This window comes from Cavia porcellus, unplaced genomic scaffold, assembly GCF_034190915.1.
Source record: "Cavia porcellus strain 051 isolate PalLab524CR breed Dunkin Hartley unplaced genomic scaffold, mCavPor4.1 scaffold_6, whole genome shotgun sequence".
NCBI lineage: Eukaryota > Metazoa > Chordata > Mammalia > Rodentia > Caviidae > Cavia > Cavia porcellus.
The window spans coordinates 95,505,755-95,524,301 of NW_026947489.1; the positions used below are offsets into that span (position 1 = coordinate 95,505,755).

The 18,547-nt window shown below is 44.8% G+C and overlaps 1 protein-coding gene across 4 annotated transcripts in view; it reads right to left on the reverse strand.

Moving 5' to 3' along the window:
* Window positions 1-17,539, reverse strand: part of Gpatch8 (G-patch domain containing 8) — a 73,031-nt gene extending 55,492 nt beyond the window's left edge. Inside the window, exon 1 of one of the 4 annotated variants that reach the window (XM_063251701.1) lies at window positions 17,348-17,539. In XM_063251701.1, coding sequence (XP_063107771.1) covers window positions 17,348-17,392 — 45 coding nt within the window. In that variant the 5' untranslated portion in view covers window positions 17,393-17,539. The remainder of the gene's footprint in view (window positions 1-17,347) is intronic. The other 3 variants (XM_063251704.1, XM_063251702.1, XM_063251703.1) reach the window with 3 other exon arrangements.
* Between the last annotated feature and the right edge of the window lie 1,008 nt (window positions 17,540-18,547).

The following is an 18,547-nucleotide window of genomic DNA, read 5'->3' on the forward strand; positions in this document are numbered from 1 at the left end:
AGACCTGGTCACAAAATAAAAAGGGCAAGAACTATAGCTCAGCAGTCCGCTGGCTTGGGTTTGAGCCTGAGTACTGCAATAACTAGACAAGGCTGGGAATGTGAAGCCATGAGTCAGCACCCAGTACTGTGGACATACAGAGAGCATGCTCTGGCCATGGCCAGGTGATTTTTCTTTCACAAACAATACTACATTTTTACTATTAAAGAAAATGTCAGAATAATGCAAATAAAAACTCTATCAATACAGTACTGATCTCTGCTGGTAATATTACTTTTAACTAATTAAAAGCACTGAACTTTAAAATCAAGTGCTACGTCACAAGTTTTCAAGGAATTCAAATGTACAATCTTCCACATGCCTGTAATTACATCTACCTGGGAGGCTAGAGTAGAAGAAAGGAAAGTTTGAAGCCAGCACCCAGTTAGGGGGTACATATCACTATGTATCACTATGGGGTACATATCACTCCAAAAGAATTAAAGCCATCCTATCACAGAGATGCAGGCACACCCGTGTTTATAGGAGCACAACTCACAAAAACTAAATTTTGGAATCAGCCTTTATGTCTGTCAATAGATAAATAAATAAAAGGAATGGGATACTTACAATGGAGTACTACTCTACCATACAGAAGGATAAGTAAATGAAGTATCTGATGCACTCTGAGGCCATATTGTTCAGTGAAATAAGTCAGACACACATGCTTAAATAAATATCATATAATTTCTCTTACATGAGAAAACCAAAGTACAAATAATTTAAAGGGCAAAATAAAAGATAATGGGAAATGGGAAGACAGATCTTTTGCAAATGGGAAGGGTCCAAAAAATGGAGATGGGGGGAGAAATAAAATGAATTAACATGTGTTATATACAGGTACAATGGCCCGAAAGAAATATAATCATTATGTACAGCAAATATGTACTAATAAAAGATTAAGACTTTGGGGGCTGGGGATTCAGCTCAGCGGCATAAGCACCTGCCTTGCAAGGGTTTAATCCCTGGCACCTCCCCCCCCCCCAAAAAGGTAAAATTTCTGAAAGTACTTTACCAAGCTAAAAAAAGACCTCTACTCATTAAAAAAAATTTAAAGGTCAAACATAAGACACATACGGAAACTTCTGTAACACAAATTTATCTGTGATCACTTAAATACAAGGAGATGGGGTCTGCTCTAAATTTATCTATAAAAGGAATCCTGCTACTTGCTAACTCGTGTTTATTTTGGAGTCCACATAATCCTACAGCTGTAGCCTTTTGGTAAATAACTATTTGGTAATTAGTGGGAGAAATTAGAGCTGAAAGGGGGGGCATTATTCAATGATAAAAATGATAACCACTGGTCCATAATTTCAAATAGCAAAACACAATATTGGCATTCTTCAAGAGCTTGTCTTAAGGCCGGGGATTTACCTCAGCGGCATAAATGTCTACCTCGCAAGTTTGAGGTCGTGAGTTCATGCCCAGTTCCAAAAACAAAACAAAACAAAAAACAACTTGTCTTAGCCGGGCTCAGGTGGCTCACGCCTATAATCCCAGCACTCTGGAGGCTGAGGTGGGAAGATCATTGTGAGTTCGAGACCAGCCTGGGCTACGAAGTGAGCTCAAGACCAGCCTGAACTGCATAGCGAGACCCCCCCTCTCATAAAAGACAAAAAAAAACAAAAAAAAACAAACAAACAAAAAAAAAACTTGTCTTACCTCTGTCTTTTTCTGTAACTATTAAAATCTAGTATCTTTTTTTTTTTAATGTAATGAAGCCAGGTCTGGTGGTTCACATCTGTAATCCCAGCACCCTGGGAGGCTAAGGCAGGAAGATCACAAATTCAAGTCCAGTCAGGCAATTTAGTAACTAACAATCTTGTTTCAAAATAAAACTAAAATAAAAAAATAAAGTTAAAAAGTACTAGGATCCAAAAAAAAAAAGGTGGGGGGCTGGGATGTAGCTCAGCTGTTAAGGTCTGGTGCAATCTCCAGTACTGAGGAAAAAGGAAAAACATCACGCTTTTAAGACCAAATTTTTGTCCCATCTCTACCTGCTTTCCAATTACTCAGAACAGATCATGGGCCTCTTAATGTAGAGGTGGCCACTTCATTGCTCTCCTGCCTTCGAAGAAAGATTGCCCTCTGCCCTGTGAAAGGCAGTCTGAAGCTGTGGCTGGGAAAGCACCATTTGGCTGTGCTTCCTGCCAGGTGATGCTGGAGGAATCCAGACCACGACTGCACAGTGCAGCCTAATCCATACGTCCTCTGAACCTGGCTTCTCTTGGGGATAGGATCGGACACCCTGGGTCTCCTGGGTCTGAGGGCTGACAGGTGCCCCCCAGCGCTCCCTCCCCACCCACCAATTCTGAGGCAAGGCGGCCCTGTAGCTCCCCAGCTTCACACAGGTTCATCCACCTGTGCTGCCGTCTCTTTGAGGCCAGTGGACAGAAAGAGAAATTGACAAATTAACTGTTCTGCTAATCCTGAGAAGCATCTTTTTGAAATGAAAAGCAATTCCCTCCACAAAACAAAAGGAGAAGAAAAACACCACTCCTAACTAGAGTCTGGGGACCCAGAGTTTCTGGTGGACAGTCACTCGTGAACCCACAGACTGTACAGCGCAGTCTTCATTCAATACTTCCAGCTGCTCTCACCTTGCAGGTCTGAGCAGAGCTGAAAGCGGTCTCCTCCATGGCAGCAACCGCATCGCTGTCAGCTACTCCTTTCGGCCTGACCTGGCTAGCACACCCCAGCAGCGGTGCTGCTGTCCCTGCTGCTCCCAATGTCCCCCAAGGACAATCGGGCTGTGGCATTGTAGAGACCGTCAGTAGTTCCTTAGAGTCTGATGTCACTGATAAGATGTAACACTTGGGAGTGCTACCTCACAGTTCAAGCAATATACTGTGCATACCTGGCCTTTCTCAATTCAAAGTATAGAATGATGCTGATTTCACCTGCCATTGACAAAAATGCTAGGTTTAGCAGAAAGAATCACTTAAGAGAGCTCCACATTCCAACTAGGAGCACAACCAATCCTGTCACCGAAAAAGTAACTCAAGTCCTCTATCTCCCTCCCCTACATATTTGGAAGAGACGATTTGTTTATTTATTTATTGGTTTTGTGGGGGCAGGGTATGGGCCAGTTGCAGCAGACTAACCTTGAACTTGCTTACGTGGCCCAGGCTAGCCTCAAACTCTTGGCAATCCTCATGCTTCAGGCTACCCAGTGCTGGGATTACAGGCATGTGCCACCATACCCAGTAGAAACAGTTTTAGAGTCTGCTCCAACAATGCCATTTAAAAAAAACTGGCTCAGGGGGCTGGGGATTTAACTCAGCTGCATAAGCACCTGTCTTGCAAGCAGGCAGTCATGAGTTCGATCCCTGGTACTGATAAAAAAAAAAAAAGACTGGCTCAGAAAGAAGCCTGCCTATGAAGAGCTGGGCATTCTGAGGACTGCTGGTGTCATCCCATTAGCTCACTCGGAAGTCACTGCAACTTAGAAGGCAAAAACAGCACTGGAGTTGAGTCCTCACAAACCTTCCAGAACTACACTGGGGTTTATAAGGCCACACAGGGTTGTTTTCATGGTGCAGGGATCAAGCCCAGGGTCATATACACCTTAGGCAAGGACTCTTAACACTGAGCTGTGTCTTATGTACAATTTGGAAACCAGAGCTCTGCAAAATACCACATCTTATTCTACCACTTGCTAGCTGAACAACTTTGAGCAAATGGCCAAACCTTCCCCTAGGCCTGCTTCCCGTCATACCCTGATGAGTAGGCTGTCTAGAGTGTGCTCACACAAGCTGCAAAGGGTAAGGGGAACCAAGGAATAAATTTCACTTAGTAAATAAATTTAACCCTATGTAAGCTGACAGGAAAGATGATTGGCTAGAAATCACAGAAAGTAACTAAGAAGGGGAAAACACATTACACTGGATTAAGGGTATGAGCATATCACACACTTGTCTAAAAATACATGTGTACCCATTTGCCAGATCAAATTTCCTAGATCATTTGATTAAGAAAAGGACAGATTTCCCAAAACAGCATTAAACTGAAAAACTGATCTTGTAAAACTCCACAGGCCAGAAATTAATACAAAATACAGCAGACACCGCCTGATACATTCAAAAAGGTACAGAGAGAACACTCCAAAAATCCCTTTAGAGCCCACATTAATGGTGTGCTAGTTCTTTACCACTGACTGGCCTAACACAGTCTTCTTCATTCAGACATCTTGACAAAAATTCTGGAACGGTCCACAGAAAATCAATTTTCTGAGGAGCATGCCACACAAAAGCAAACTCAAAACTAAAAAGTGATTGCCATAATGCTATAAAATAGTGAGATGATAATCATCCCTAATATAAGCTTTGTCCTTGAACTGTCCCTCGCCTGAGTCTGTAAGATATCACAGAAACTGACAGCTCAACCTATACAGGCTTCAGGAAACCAGGGAATCTCTGGACAGTCTTCTAAGGCCTTTTAAGTGTCCCCCCCCCCCGAATATAGCCACCTTCCTTAAATCACTAACTGAAATATCTGACTTCCAAGGCAAAGAAACGTATGAGGAGACTTTTTTTTGGGGGGGGGGGGGGCGCATCAAACTCATGATCCGGCACCTGCTGGGAAGGCACTTATGCCACTGAGCTAACTCCTAAGCTATATATAGTTTTGGTACCGGGAATCAAACTCATAACCTCATGCTTGCCAGGCAGGACCCTGTGCCACTGAGTTACATCCCCAGCCCTTCATATGAGAAGAGTAATAACTACCAAACCAGCACTCCAGAATGTTTTGAAGGATGTTCTAGGAAGAGTTAACAAGGACTACAATCGGAGCTGGGGGTTTAGCTCAGCGGCATAAGCACCTGCCTTGCAAGCAGGCGGTCGTGAGTTCGATCCCTGGTACCAATAAAAATGAAAAAGCCAAAAAAAAAAAACGAAAACCAAAACCAAGGACTACAATCCCATAAACCCCAACAGAAGGAACACACCAGGCAAGGCAAATAATCAGAAACCAGAAAATAAAAGGGAAAGTCAACAATAGGAAAACAACATGACAAGGGCAAGTTAATACATATCAGTTAGAACCACCAATGTTAATGGTCTCAATTCACCAATCAAAGGACAAAGATTGGGGGCTGGGGATTTAGCTCAGTGGCATAAGGTGCCTGCCTTGCAAGCAGGCAGTCGTGAGTTTGATCCCTGGTACCGATAAAAAGGAAAAAGAAAAAAAAAAAAAAAAAAAAAAAGACAAAGATTGGCAGAATGCATCAAGAAGCAAAATCAGACTATATGCTGCATACAAGAAACACACCTAAAATTCAAAAGGAAATTCATAGAATGAAAGTCAAAGGATGCAAAACAATACTTTATGCGACAGGAACTCAGAAAAAGCCAAGGATATCTATTCTATTTGCAAACAAAGTGAATAATTTCAAACCAAAACTGATTAAGAGAGCTAAAGAAGGTCACTACATCCTCATAAAGGGAACAATCCAAGAGGAGAAGAAAACACTCATAAATACATATGCAACAAATACCAGTGCACCCAACTATAGAAAACAAATACTAACAGGCATGAAAAATAAGTAAGAATTAATACAACTGTATTATGCAATACCTCACTGTCACAAAAAAATTGTAATATCTAACTAACTAGTTAGGGTGTTACAGGCCTGCAATTCCAGCACTGTGTTGATGGCCAACGCAGGAGGATCACAAATTGGAGCCCCGTATAGTGAGACCCTCTCTCAAAATAAATCAACATTAAAGAAAGGATTAGAGATGTAGCTCAGTACAAAGGTCCTGGGTTCAGTCCCCATTAACAGAAGAAAAAGGGAAAAGAATCTAAGCAATTTTTTTGAACCAGACTGGTTCACAATGAACAAGAAGCACGAATGAAGGACTTTGCACTCCAGGGAGCTTGCCCAGTAGGTAAGATAAATGGTTCAAGATACAGGTGCTAGAGGTGCTGGCAACATAGTGATGAAAAGCTGCAACTGGCCCACATTCCCTGAAGTCTGAGCTCTGACTCGCTAGCTATGTGCCCTCTCAAGTTCCTCATCTATAAGGAGGACAGTAACAGAAGCTGCTCTGGGGGCCACACAATACCACACCCAGCAGTTGGCGCATGATGCCCCAAGACAGACTGAGGTGCTGGAGGTGCACCGATGACAAAGCAATTACCTCTGCCAGGGAAGGTGTCCTTGGGACAGCAGGCTGAGTTGTTTTACTGAGTCAATACCTGCTTACCCACTTTTGTGACTGAGAACATTAAAAAGGACAACAAAATCAAAGTTTTTAGGAAAATTTCTATGAAGGAGGCAAGGCACAAGACGAGTACTCAATCATCTCTCTCAGACCACCAAGAGCTCCAGTGTTCTCTGGAGAAAAGCAGCACTGTGCTAGTTGTGGCCAGTTTGGGGAAGCCAGAAGTCCCTGTGCATACACACCAACACCTGCCACCTGGACCTGAAACACACAGACTTCCACACGGCCCGGCACCACTTCAATCTGAACTGATATCTTTAAACCCCCCATCACTGAACACTTAATAAATACAATAAAAACTGGAGGTATTTAACTAAAATACTGAATTTTAACTCTGGAGTTTATTCTATAAATAGATTTCTTTTCTTTTGGTTGCTTTCATGGATACATCTGCTCTACGAAGTAAGCTCTTTCACAAATACCATATAAAAACTGTATGAACCATGGTTCCTCACAGAGACAGACAACCGAGTCTTGGCAAGCCAGTAGGAATTTGCTAGAAACCTGGTTCTGGACAGGGAGGAACACATGCAAAAGCAGAACAGGAAATGCCTACTGTGTCCAGGTAACAAGCAGCAGCACGGAAGGTGGGGATATAGGAACCACAGGGAAATTCACATTTTTCACTCATGCACTGACTTACTATTTACCCACTGACTTACTATAACCCAGGGCCTTGGCCCTGAGCTGTATCTTCAGCTCCTCTTTATTTTTCATTCTGAGATAGGGTCTCACTAAGTCAGGCTGAGTTATAATTCAGGATCCTTCTGCCTAAGGGACATAGTGCTGGGACTACAGTCACATGTAAGAATGAGCAAGACTGAAATCTGAGTTTACTATAACTCTGTTGCCTCAATTTCTCTAAGCTTCAGTTTCACCATCTGTAAAATGGAGGATATCACACCACCTAGTGTGAAAGGTCCCTTGGATTGGACCATTTCCAAAATTTCACGACACTGGACCTGGCATGTCATATGCACCCAGCATACCATGGCCCCTAGCATCCTTACCAGGTGCCACACAAAGCAAGTTCTGATATCACAATGGAGAAGGGTAAGTGCACAGCACCCCAGCCTGACAGTACCTACCTTCCATGCTCCTTCCCACCTAGTCTTCCTGAAAGCAAATGAACTAAATGTACTAAGTTGTCTTTTTTATCCCCTCATGACGTCAAGCGTTTGGGAAATAGAATGGGATTGTCTGCCAAACTTCCACACAGTGAAAAAAATCAGCAGGAAGTCATAATCAATTAAATTTATTAGAGATGCTTCTGAAACAAAAATATGATCTCTAAGAATATCAACTACTTACCAGCTACCTGGTGGAAAATGCTGACACATTAAAAATCACCTGCAGCCAAGGAAGGCAAACTGTAACCCACTGGGAGGCTGAGCCAGGAGGATCACTATAAGTCTGAGGCCAGTCTGGCTACACACAATAGAGTTCAAGACCAGCCTCCTGAACTACATTAGGAGACCCAGTCTCAAACAAACAAACAAAAAATCATTTGCCAACTATGATAACATCAACACTCATCTCCTGGAAGAGAAGCCAATTCACACAATAAAAAGAAAGCACTGAAGAGCTAGGGAGAGCAAAGCTCAAAACCCTGGGAGTGGCATACAATAAATAGCAAGGCCTCACCCAACTCATACAAGCCAAGGCCTTAGGTTCAAATCTCAGCACTGCTGAGGGTAGGGGGAAGGAAACCTCACCTCTGCACTAGGAAAAAACTTTCCTAGGCCTTAGTCTCTCCATCAGGGAAACAGAGTTACTGCCCATGCAGGACTGCAATAAAGGCGCTGTTGCTACCACCCTCATCTCCAGCTGGAGCTCGCCACCTCGCCTCTGGAGGTGAACAGCAGGAATCCCTGCACATGCTGGCTCTCAGCTACCTTCCCTGTCCCAGCCCTAGGCCTCCCCACCCTGGTTCCTGACTACTCACCATGAGAACCACAGCACATCAATCCTACCAATCACCCCCAGGTTTTACATACTTTTAACTTACCCGTGTTTTCAAAAACAGGTCTGTATTCTACAAATTATTCTTGAGATAAATACTGAACTAATTTTTCGGCCACTTTTGTTCTTAAGAAACTTCTTAACGTGCTAGATGTGTGGGGGCACACCAGTAATCCTAGCATGCTGGAAGGCTGAGGCAGGAGGATCCCATACCCAGTCTGGACAATTCAGTGAGACTGTGTCTCAAAAAATAAAGGTGAGAAATAAATAAATAAATAAAAGTGAGAGCTGGGCATGGTGGCACACTCCTATAATCCCAGCACTCAGGAGGCTGAGACACGAAGATCATTGCAATTTTGAGACCAGCCTGGGCTACAAAGTGAGCCCAAGGCCAGCCTGAACTTCACAGTGAGATCCTGTCTCAAAAAGACAAAAAAACAGGGCTGGGGATTTAGGTCAGTGGCTTAAGCACCTGCCTGGCAAGCATGAAGTCGTGAGTTCGATCCCCGGTACCAAAAAAGTAAATAAATAAAATAAAATAAAGGTCAGGGTGTGTGTGTGTGTGTGTGTGTGTGTGTGTGTGTGTGTGTGTATTTCTCTGCAATCAAAGTAATTGCCAAAGACTAGCAAAAACAGCCTATAATTAGAAACTTAATTCGATGAGACCATCTATCACAGTACAAAGGTGTCTTTTGGCTGCTTGGTGTGTCTTGCTTTATACATGAATTATTTCTCCTCAAAACTGTCACAAAAAGGAATATTAAAAAAAAAAAAAGAAAGAAAGAAAGAAAGAAACTTCTATTTCACTCTCTAACCCTTTCTGTCCATCGTATGTACTAAAATACCAAGTGCTATGAACCTTATGTACCGTGCCAGGGCAACTTCAGCCACCTTCTCCTCCACTCATACCTAAATTAAGTATGAAACACTAAACTCAGCTGCTTGAAATCCCAGCACTCTGGAAGGCTGAGGCAAGAGGGTATCAAGTTCCAGTCCAGTATGAAAAACTTAGTAACTCTGTCTCAAATAAAAAATTGAAGAAAGGGCTGAAGATGTAGCTCAAGGCAAAGGTCTTGGGTTCAAGTCCCAGTCTCACAATCAATCCATCAATCATGCAATTAAAAGAACAGGGGATACACTCAGTCATAGAGCACCCCTGGGTTCAAGCCCAGTTCAAAAAGAAACCTTAAACATATTTGTTTAAATCTCAAAGAAATACTTTAGGTACCAGCATGACAATACAACGCACTCTCTTCAGCTTGTGTACATTAAACCCCCACACACTAACATAGCGCCCACTAAGGCCATGTGGCTAACGGCCACAGTTTACCAGACAATTCACTCTTTGTTAAGTGGAAAATCATTACAACATCTTCTAGTATCTACTGCAGTGTCAAATCAATGCCTTCTTTCAGCATCTGGCAGTCATCTGCAACTACTGTGGTAATCACCATGGATCTGCAACCATTTAGTGCTAATATGCAAAGAGAATTACTATAACACCAGACGGGCAGGCAAAAGTATCGAGGTGTTTCAAAGAAGGATCTGAACAGAATTCAAGAACTGTGTAACTACCAAGTGTGGTGGACATAGCATTTATCCCAGCACTTGGGAGCCTGAGACAGAAGAATCACTGCAAGTTTAAGGCACTGTGAGTTCAAGGCCAACCTGAACTACAAAGCAAGACCCTGTCTCCCCTGTCCCCCAAAAGAGCTAGATATCTACATCAAGCCACCACCCAGTCCCATGAATAAAATATTACAGATTAAATCACAAGAACAAAGACAAAACCTCAACATGGCTTCCAACCCACACTTTGAGATCTCATGGACTACTCTGTTTCAAAGTTTTTCTTTATGGTCCTAAGGACTGAAACAGGGCCATGACACAGTAAAGCACTCCAGTACTGAGCTATGTCCCTGTGGAGAAAATGGTAATCAACCACAAGAAAACAGATTGAGCTGGGTGTGGTGGTGTACTCCGATCATGCAGGGAGGCTGAGGCAGGAGGAACACTCATTGTAAAGGCGCTACTTTTAGAGTTTAATCTCCAGCAACAGAAGGATCTCTCCTCCAAGTACCCAAACAGAAATCACAGGCATATATACCTCAATTATAAAGCACCATTATTAGGGGTGTGTTTTAATTTTTGCAGTACTGGGGATCAAACCAAACATCTCACCATGAGCTACATCTCTAGCTTCCCTACCCCATCTTTTTGAAACAGGGTTTTGCTATGCAGTTCAGGCTCAGCTTGAATTTACTTTGCAGTTCAGGCTAACCTTTAACTCTCAGTGTCCCCAGGCATGTACTCCCAGACCCAGTCCCTTTTTACTTTTTTAAACAAGATCCTGCTAATTTTTCAAGGATGTCCTTGAACATGCAGCCTCCAAAAACGCTGAGATTACAGGAGTGTTTTCAGCAAGCCTGGCAATTTGCGTGTGTGGGTGAGGAGGTACTGGGGACCGAACCCAGCACCTCTGCACTGAGCTATACCTCCTGCCGTTTTTTATTTTGAAATGGGTCTCACCAAACTTGTGAACTCCTACTTCAGCTTCCCAGAGTCTGGGATAAAAGGAGTACAGCACTATACCCTGCTGGGCTATATATACCCTGGGAGACCTGGCATGGCAGTGCCTGGAATCCCAGCACTTGAGATGCTGAGTTGGGAGAATCACCATGAGCTCAAGACCAGCCTAAACTACATAACAAAATCTGTCTGAAAACACACACACATCTTCTGGAGAAGAGAAATGCAACATACAAGAAACAAAACACGGGGCTGGGGATTTAGCTCAGCGGCATAAGTGCCTGCCTTGCAAGCAGGCAGTCGTGAGTTCGATCCCCTGTAACGATAAAAAGGAAAAAGACAAAAAAAAAAAAAGAAAAAGAAAAAGAAAAAGAAAAAGAAATAAAACAACAAGGGCTTCGGGGTTTTTATACATACACACATCTATACCTACAGTTTTTTTCCTCCATTTTTGTATTTACTTATGGGGGGATACCGAGGATGAACCCAAGCCTCACACATGCTGGTGAGAGCTCTATCCCTAGGGTTATACCCAGCCCCAGATTTTTTTGGCTGGTTTTGGTTCTTTTTTTCTTGTGGAACTGGGGTTCAGGCCCAGGGCCACACTCTACCAACAGAGCTCTGTCCCCTGTCCTGCTTCAGGGTAATTCTGACTGTACTAGAGTAGCCTTTGTGTCATCACGCTAACAGCACACCTGCCAGGGCCTGACCCCTCTTGACCTCCAAGGCAAGCACGCCCCACATGAAGCTGTGCGCAGAGCTTCTCAGCCCCTTGCCCTCCATCTGCAGGGCAGGGCAGGGCAGAAAGCCCCCAAATGCAGTTACAAACTTTCTCTGTGGTGCTACTGTCTGCTGGGTCTCCCTTTTTAAAATGCTCCTGCACCCTTCACATCCACTCCAGAGTGTCCTGCATCGGGACCTACTCACCTGAGAAGACACTAAGAAGTAACATCATCACTTTGCTCCTGCTACTAACCACCTGTGTCATCACTGGGATTCTGAAACTGGTTACTACCTAGGTTCCAATCCTTCACACCTATCACACTCAAAGGGAACGGGTGAGATTAAAACTGCTGGTTTTTGGGGGCCGGGGATTTAGCTCAGCAGCATAAGCAAGCAGGCAGTCGTGAGTTAATCCCAGGTACCAATAAAAAAGAAAAAGACAAAAAAAAAAAAAAAAAAAAAGCCAAAAAAACTGCTGGTTTTCCTGCTGGTGGCATTTCTCCAGTAAGAGAGACACACTCAGGAAATAAGGAATGGAGCACCACCTGTGTCATCTCTGGCATGCCTGCTAGAAATGTCAACTTTTTTTTTTTATATAGTCTTGCTGTATAGTCTAGGCTGGCCTTGAACTTGCAGTCATCCTCTTGCCTCAGCCTCCTGAATGTGGGATTACAGGTGTCACTGTGTCTGGCTCTAGAATGCCAACTCTATCCCATCATAAAACACAGAAAACACACTATTATGCTTTTACAACTTAGATATCTTAAAACTATCAACCTTTTCACTGGTATCAACTAAAAATTTCTCAGGTCAGGCATGAGGACCCTATCTCAAACTGCCCCTCCCTGTCAAATAAAGTTTCTTGAAGGTCACACTCTGCTATCCAACACGGAATGCAGAGGGCGATGGGGTAACAGCTCAATGGTACAGCACTTCCCTAGATTGTACCATGCACTGGACCTGATCCCTGGCCACTACAAAACAAATCCCACACAAACTACATAGAAATAATGCATGGCCTGCTTACTGACACCATTATGATTATTTACATAAACTACAGAAAGTTCTTGAGCAACTTCTACATTTTTACTATGGCCTTTAACAATGTACCTGGTGGGTGTGGTGGTGCACACCTGTAATCCCAGCTCCTCAGAACTGAAAGTTGGAGGCTGGCCAAGCAATTCAGTGAGAGCTGGTCTCAAAAGGGGTGGGGGATGCAGATCGGTAGTGGCATCAGGTGGCATGCCAGGGTGCTATGTTCAAGTGTGGTCCCCCGCCAAGGGCTATTTCTTGTTTTATCACACTGACACTGACATTTTACTACAGTTCCTTTCCACTGAAAATCTAATGCATACAGCCAAGGGTGTATCCAAATAGTACAGCACTTGTCTCACATACACAGTGCCCTCAGAAACTCCGAGAACCAGCAGTCCTTGGCAACCATATGATAGAACATGCTCTTACCGGCACCCCCCCCCCCCGTCCCCCGGCACAGTCACAACCACAGAAGACTGCAGACCATGGTGGTCTCTTAACAGCACTTCCCAGCTATGCGTCAGTGTAAAGGAAGATTTTCTCTACTGGATCTGAAAATCCATGATGAGTAGGTCTGTATCTTAAATCACATTATGGATTTTCCATAATTTGTCCAACACTTCAATCACAATAAATAGGGCCTATCTGGTAAATGCAGGCAGAAATAATGTCTCTTATTCAGAAATTGAGGTCAAGCTTGGTGCAGTGGCATACACCTATAATCCCAGCACTTGGGAAGCTGAGGCAGGAGAATCACAGTGAGTTTGAAGTCAGTCTGGGCTACATAGTGAGATCGGGAACAGTGAGACCATCTCAAAAAAAAAACAAAAATTGAGATCAGATTCCTAATCACAAAATAGCACCTTAAAAGTCACCCATAATCTCAGGCCTTGGGAAGCTGAGATAGGAGGATCACCACACATTCAAGGTATAGTCATCACACATTCAAGGTACACAGAAGTTGTTGAACTACATAGCAAGTTCAAGGTCATCCTGACCCTTGTCTCAAAAATATAAAAAGATTAAAGTTAAAAAAAAAAAAAGGGTGCCTGAAACTGTGTGCTGGGGCAGAGCACTTGCCTAGTATAGACATAGCCCAAAGTTTGTATTATACAATAACACACATAAAACCTGTAGAAAAATACTTGTTTATTACACTAAAGTCACTAATCTTTTTTTTTTAATTATGTCCTTGGTAATGATTATTAAGTGCTTCCAACAGCACACATCAGTTAAGCTTCTCTATATGTACACACACACACTAGTGTGTTGCTGGGGATTGAACCCAGGGCCTCCTGCATGCTAGGCAATGCTAACCTCTCTACCACTTACTCTCCTTGTGTAAATAAAACACCTGTGGTATAGCTGCAGGAACAGCTCAGCAGTAGCCTAGCCACGCCCTTGACTTGAACCATAGCCCTGAAAACAAATGATAAAAAACTTTTGACACTTTAAATGTTCACAATATCTAGCAGCATGCCCAACTCTCTGGCTCCACACTAAGTTAAAGATACAACATTCAAATGTACCAGAATTCGTACTAGACAGTAAATCAGTGAAAAATGAAAATCTAAAATTTTTAAATAATTGCAAAATTAATGGCAAAGGAAATGACAATCATTTAGAACTTACCAAAGAGGAATACAGAAATGTCTAGCGCTATAAGAACTTTTTAAAGCAATGGGCCTGCTCTACTAGCTAATACATATGCTTCTGTCTTCCTGTGGAATTAGTGGCTTTGTATGATTTATCACTTAAAACCTTAACAGGGAAGGCCACATTTAAATTTTATCTATTCTATGATGGTACCAGAAATCAAACCCAGGGATACTCTACCACTAAACTACACCCTCAGCCCTTTTTGAGACGGCCTCAGTTAGCTGCCAAAGACAATCCTTGGACTTGTCATCTGCCTGTCTCAGCCTCCTTAGTAGCTGGGATTACAGGGATGGGCCACAGCACCCAGTATCACATTTATTTTGATCATGAGAACCTGAAAAGTGTTTCAGATATATTACGAAGGCGCTCCTATTACACATCACTATCTCTCCAATTAAATTTTTTGGCACAGGGAATCAAACTCACGACCTCAAACTCACCAGGCAGGCACTATGTTGAGCCATATCCCCGGCTCTTCTCTCCAATAAACTTTAAATCAAAGACCATCACTAATGAAAGCCAATTTAAATAGTTATTTTATTAAAATAAGGAAAAGGAGGACTCCCAAGTTCAAGGTCAGCCTGGGCACCTTAGCAAGATGTTGTCTCAAAATTTTAAAAAGGGTTTCAAATGTAGCTTATTGATAGAAGGCCTCTGGGTTTGATCCCCAGTACGTAGGAGGTAGAGAAAAATCAAAAAATATCATACTCGATTTTTAAAGTAACTTTTCATTGGAAATGATACTGCATATATTTTTTAAATTGTTCTGCTTCTCAAGAGGTACCCTGGCCAGAGATTTAGCTCAATGGTATATATGCTAAAGGGGGAAAAAAAAGAATGATACCCTGTTGCCAAAAAGGTATACAATCATAACTGTACATTCAGCCTTGCAAATAACCTCATGAAATCTTTTTTATTAAAATAAAATCTTAATAAAAACTATACGAGGTTTTTTTCTCAATTTTACTTATTTACTTAAATTTTTGTGGTGCTGGGATCAAACTCAGGGTCACATAAATGGTAAGCAAGCACTCAGCTACATCTCCAGCCCCCTGCCCTTTAGTAAATTATTATGCTAACATTTCTAAAAATCCATTCATTCTAAAATATTTGTGGGGGGCTAGGGATTTAGCTCAGCGGCATAAGCACCTGCCTTGCAAGCGCATGGTCCTGAGTTCAATCGCCATACCACTAAAAAAAAAAAAAAAAAAAAGTGAGCACTCAAGAGGCTGAGACAGGAGGATTGTTGCGAGTTCGAGATCAGCCTGGGCTACAAAGTGAGCTCAAAGCCAGCCTGAACTGCATAACGAGACCCTGTCTCAAAAAGACAAAAAAAAAAAAAAAAAAAAAAAAAATCACCAGCCCTTCCACTTCTTTTTTTGGGGGGGTAGTATAGGTACTGAATTCAGGGCCTTCACATTTACATCTCCAGTTCTTTTTAAATTTTTCGTATTTTGAGATGTCATGTCTCTAAATTGTGCCTGCCTGGCCCAAACTTGTGATCCTTCTGCATCAGCCTCTCAAGAGTGCTGGGATTACAGGCGTGCACTATTATATTGCTTGCTTCTGTTCCTTTTTATGGTGAAATATTTCATTTTGTAGAAATATCGTACTTGGGGGCTGGGGATTTAGCTCAGCGGCATAAGCGCCTGCCTTGCAAGCAGGCAGTCGTGAGTTCGACCCCCGGTACCGATAAAAACGAAAAAGACAAAAAAAAAAAAAAAAAAAAAAAAGAAAAGAAAAGAAAAGAAAAAAATATAAGAAATATCGTATTTGTGTATCCATGATCAAGGTAGTCTAAACAAAATGCCCAGTTTCACGCAGTTTCTTCACCCTCTTCTCTTCAGCCTCTCAGGGTTGGGAAATACTACTGCACCGAAAGTTGAGTTGAAGAAGAGGAGGCCAGGTTTAGACTCTGCAGGAACCCGGGAAGAGCTCTCAAGGTTTCCATGTTTAATACCCTATTTACCCAAAATGCTACAACATCTGAATTTTTGGGGTTTTTGTTTGTTTTTCGACACAAGATCTCGCTATGCAGTTCAGGTTGGCCTCGAACTTGCCTCGATCCTTCTGCCTCAGTCTCCCCAGTGCTGGGATCACAAGTGTGCACACCTGAATCTTAAAGAGACCTTTCGATGGCAGGCCCAATACGGCAAAAGTGGGATACTTTAACAGAAAAGCAGAAAATACAGTCAAGTAAGGCAACTGAAGCTAAGAGGAGAGAGTCACCTTACATGGAAACTGGGTAATCCAAAGATAGACATCATGTCCATTTTTTCAGGGGACAGTATTTGCACCCTGCTGTCCAGCTTTCAAAGTCTTCTCCCAAGGGCCCTACTAACCCTGTGTCTGAGAAGCCAGCTAAAAGGCTGTGGCTGACAGCCAGCCACTTCTGAAAACCTGTCTATGTCACCTGCTTTCAATTTATTAGGTCACCTTGACACCCTCTCTTCTAAAAACCATTCGAGGCTTCTCGATATCAGTATGTCTCTTTAAAAATCACAAACAAAAGTCACACACCTGCAGCCTACTCTTGTTTTCCAGGGCCTGCTGAAAGAAAAACCCACCTTTCTCAGGGGCCAACGGGCTAGGAGAGCCGCTTCCAACTTCGAGGACGCGCGTCCGGCCCTCCACACCCAGGGTTCCGCCCCGGTCCGCGCGGTCCCGACCCTGCGGGCTCCGCCAGCGCCTGCGCCTGCGCCCCGGGCAGCTGTGCAAGGGCCCGGCGGGAGCGCAGCCCGGCCCGGCCCGGCCCGGCCCGACCCGACCCCCCGCGGCCGCAACGCCGGCACAAAGGCGTCCTCGCTGGGCCGTCCTCACTGCTCCTCGCCGCCTTCCCTCCCGAGGAGGCGCCCGGCCGCCCTCTCAGTCCCCTGCCCAGGAGCTCAACGCCGATGCGGACGGCGTCGCTCCAGAGCGACGGGCGGGAAGGGGACAAGGAGGAGATGCCGTCACCCAGGGGGATCGGAACCAAACGCCCGAGCCCCGCGGCCGCGCTCCCAGCCAGGCCCAACCTTCCCGTCGCCCCGAGCCGGGCCGGCCGCGCTGAGAGGCCGCGGCAGGCGGGACGGGGCCTCACCGCCATCCAGGGCGGAGGCCGGCGGGGGCGCGCACCGGCGGGGCCCAGGTCGCGGAGGGCCCAGGGCCCCCTGCCGCGGCGCCGCATTTACCTGGAAGTCGCGGTCCTCGTTGAAGCGCGAGAAGCGGTCCGCCATCTTGCACCCTCTCTACGCTCCGCTCCGCCGCCCCCGCCCCCCCCCGGGTCGCACGCCGCCTTCTCACCCGCGGGCGCGCGGGCGTGTGTGCGGCCTGGGCGAGAACGAGCAGGCGCGTCCTGACGAACAGCTCCGCGGGCGCAGGCGCCGCCCGGCCCCGGGGGCGGACCCTCCCGCGCGTCCCCGCGCCGTGCTCGACCCCGAGCGACCCTGGCGGCCGGGCATGCGCACTCGCGCCGGGGCGCCAAGCGCTTCCGGGGAAAGGTCAGTGTGGCTGGCGCAGCTACCCTGCTCCCGGGCTTCGGTGCTCTCTGGATCCCCACCTCCTGAGTCTGTTTCCAAGTCACCCTGGCGCTCTACGCGTCTGTCTTCCGGGGCCTTTACCAAAAAATGATGTGATACAGTGAGTGGGAATGCACACTTAGAGCCACTCCTTTTTTTTTTTTTTTTTTTTTTTTTTTGTGACAGAGCCTTGCTGTGACTGCACAGTAGAGAGCTGGCATCGACCTTGCTAGGATCCTCTTGCCTCAGCCTCCCCAGTGCTTGGATGACAGTTGTGAGCCACCATGCCCAGCATTGATCCTGACTCAAGTGTTGCTTCACTGATGCATCCTGTTTGTACACACTGTGGTATGGTCCAGTAGCTCGATGCCTACAAGTGAGGGTAACAATCTAGTCCAAGTGATCAGCCAAGCAGGTGTCTGTCCACCCCAAAGAGCAGGCAGAAAGATCCCTTCCTAAGCAAGCATAAGGTCCTGAGTTTTGATTCCCGGTACAAAAAAAAAAACCTACCCTCACAGGCTTACATCCAGAGAAGTCAGGAATTAACAAAATAAGTAATTGTAAACATGATCGAGTGCTAGATAAATAAAACTGGGTGTGCCCATGTAGTTGACCTGTGGAGCAGCCTTGGGCGGAGTACCTACAGGACAGGAGACTGCAGACAGCTTCACTGTTTCTGTTTATTTCTTCCTGACATAAGACTCACTGGTAGCCCAGGCTGGCCTGGGGCATGGGACCTTCCTGCCTCATCCTCCTGAGTCCTGGGGTTGTAAACTGTGCCACCTCCACTGCCCAGGAGCTGGGCATGTTTCATCAGTTCTCCAGGGCAAAACAGCTGAATCCACCGAAGGTCTTTAGACTTGTGCTTCCTGC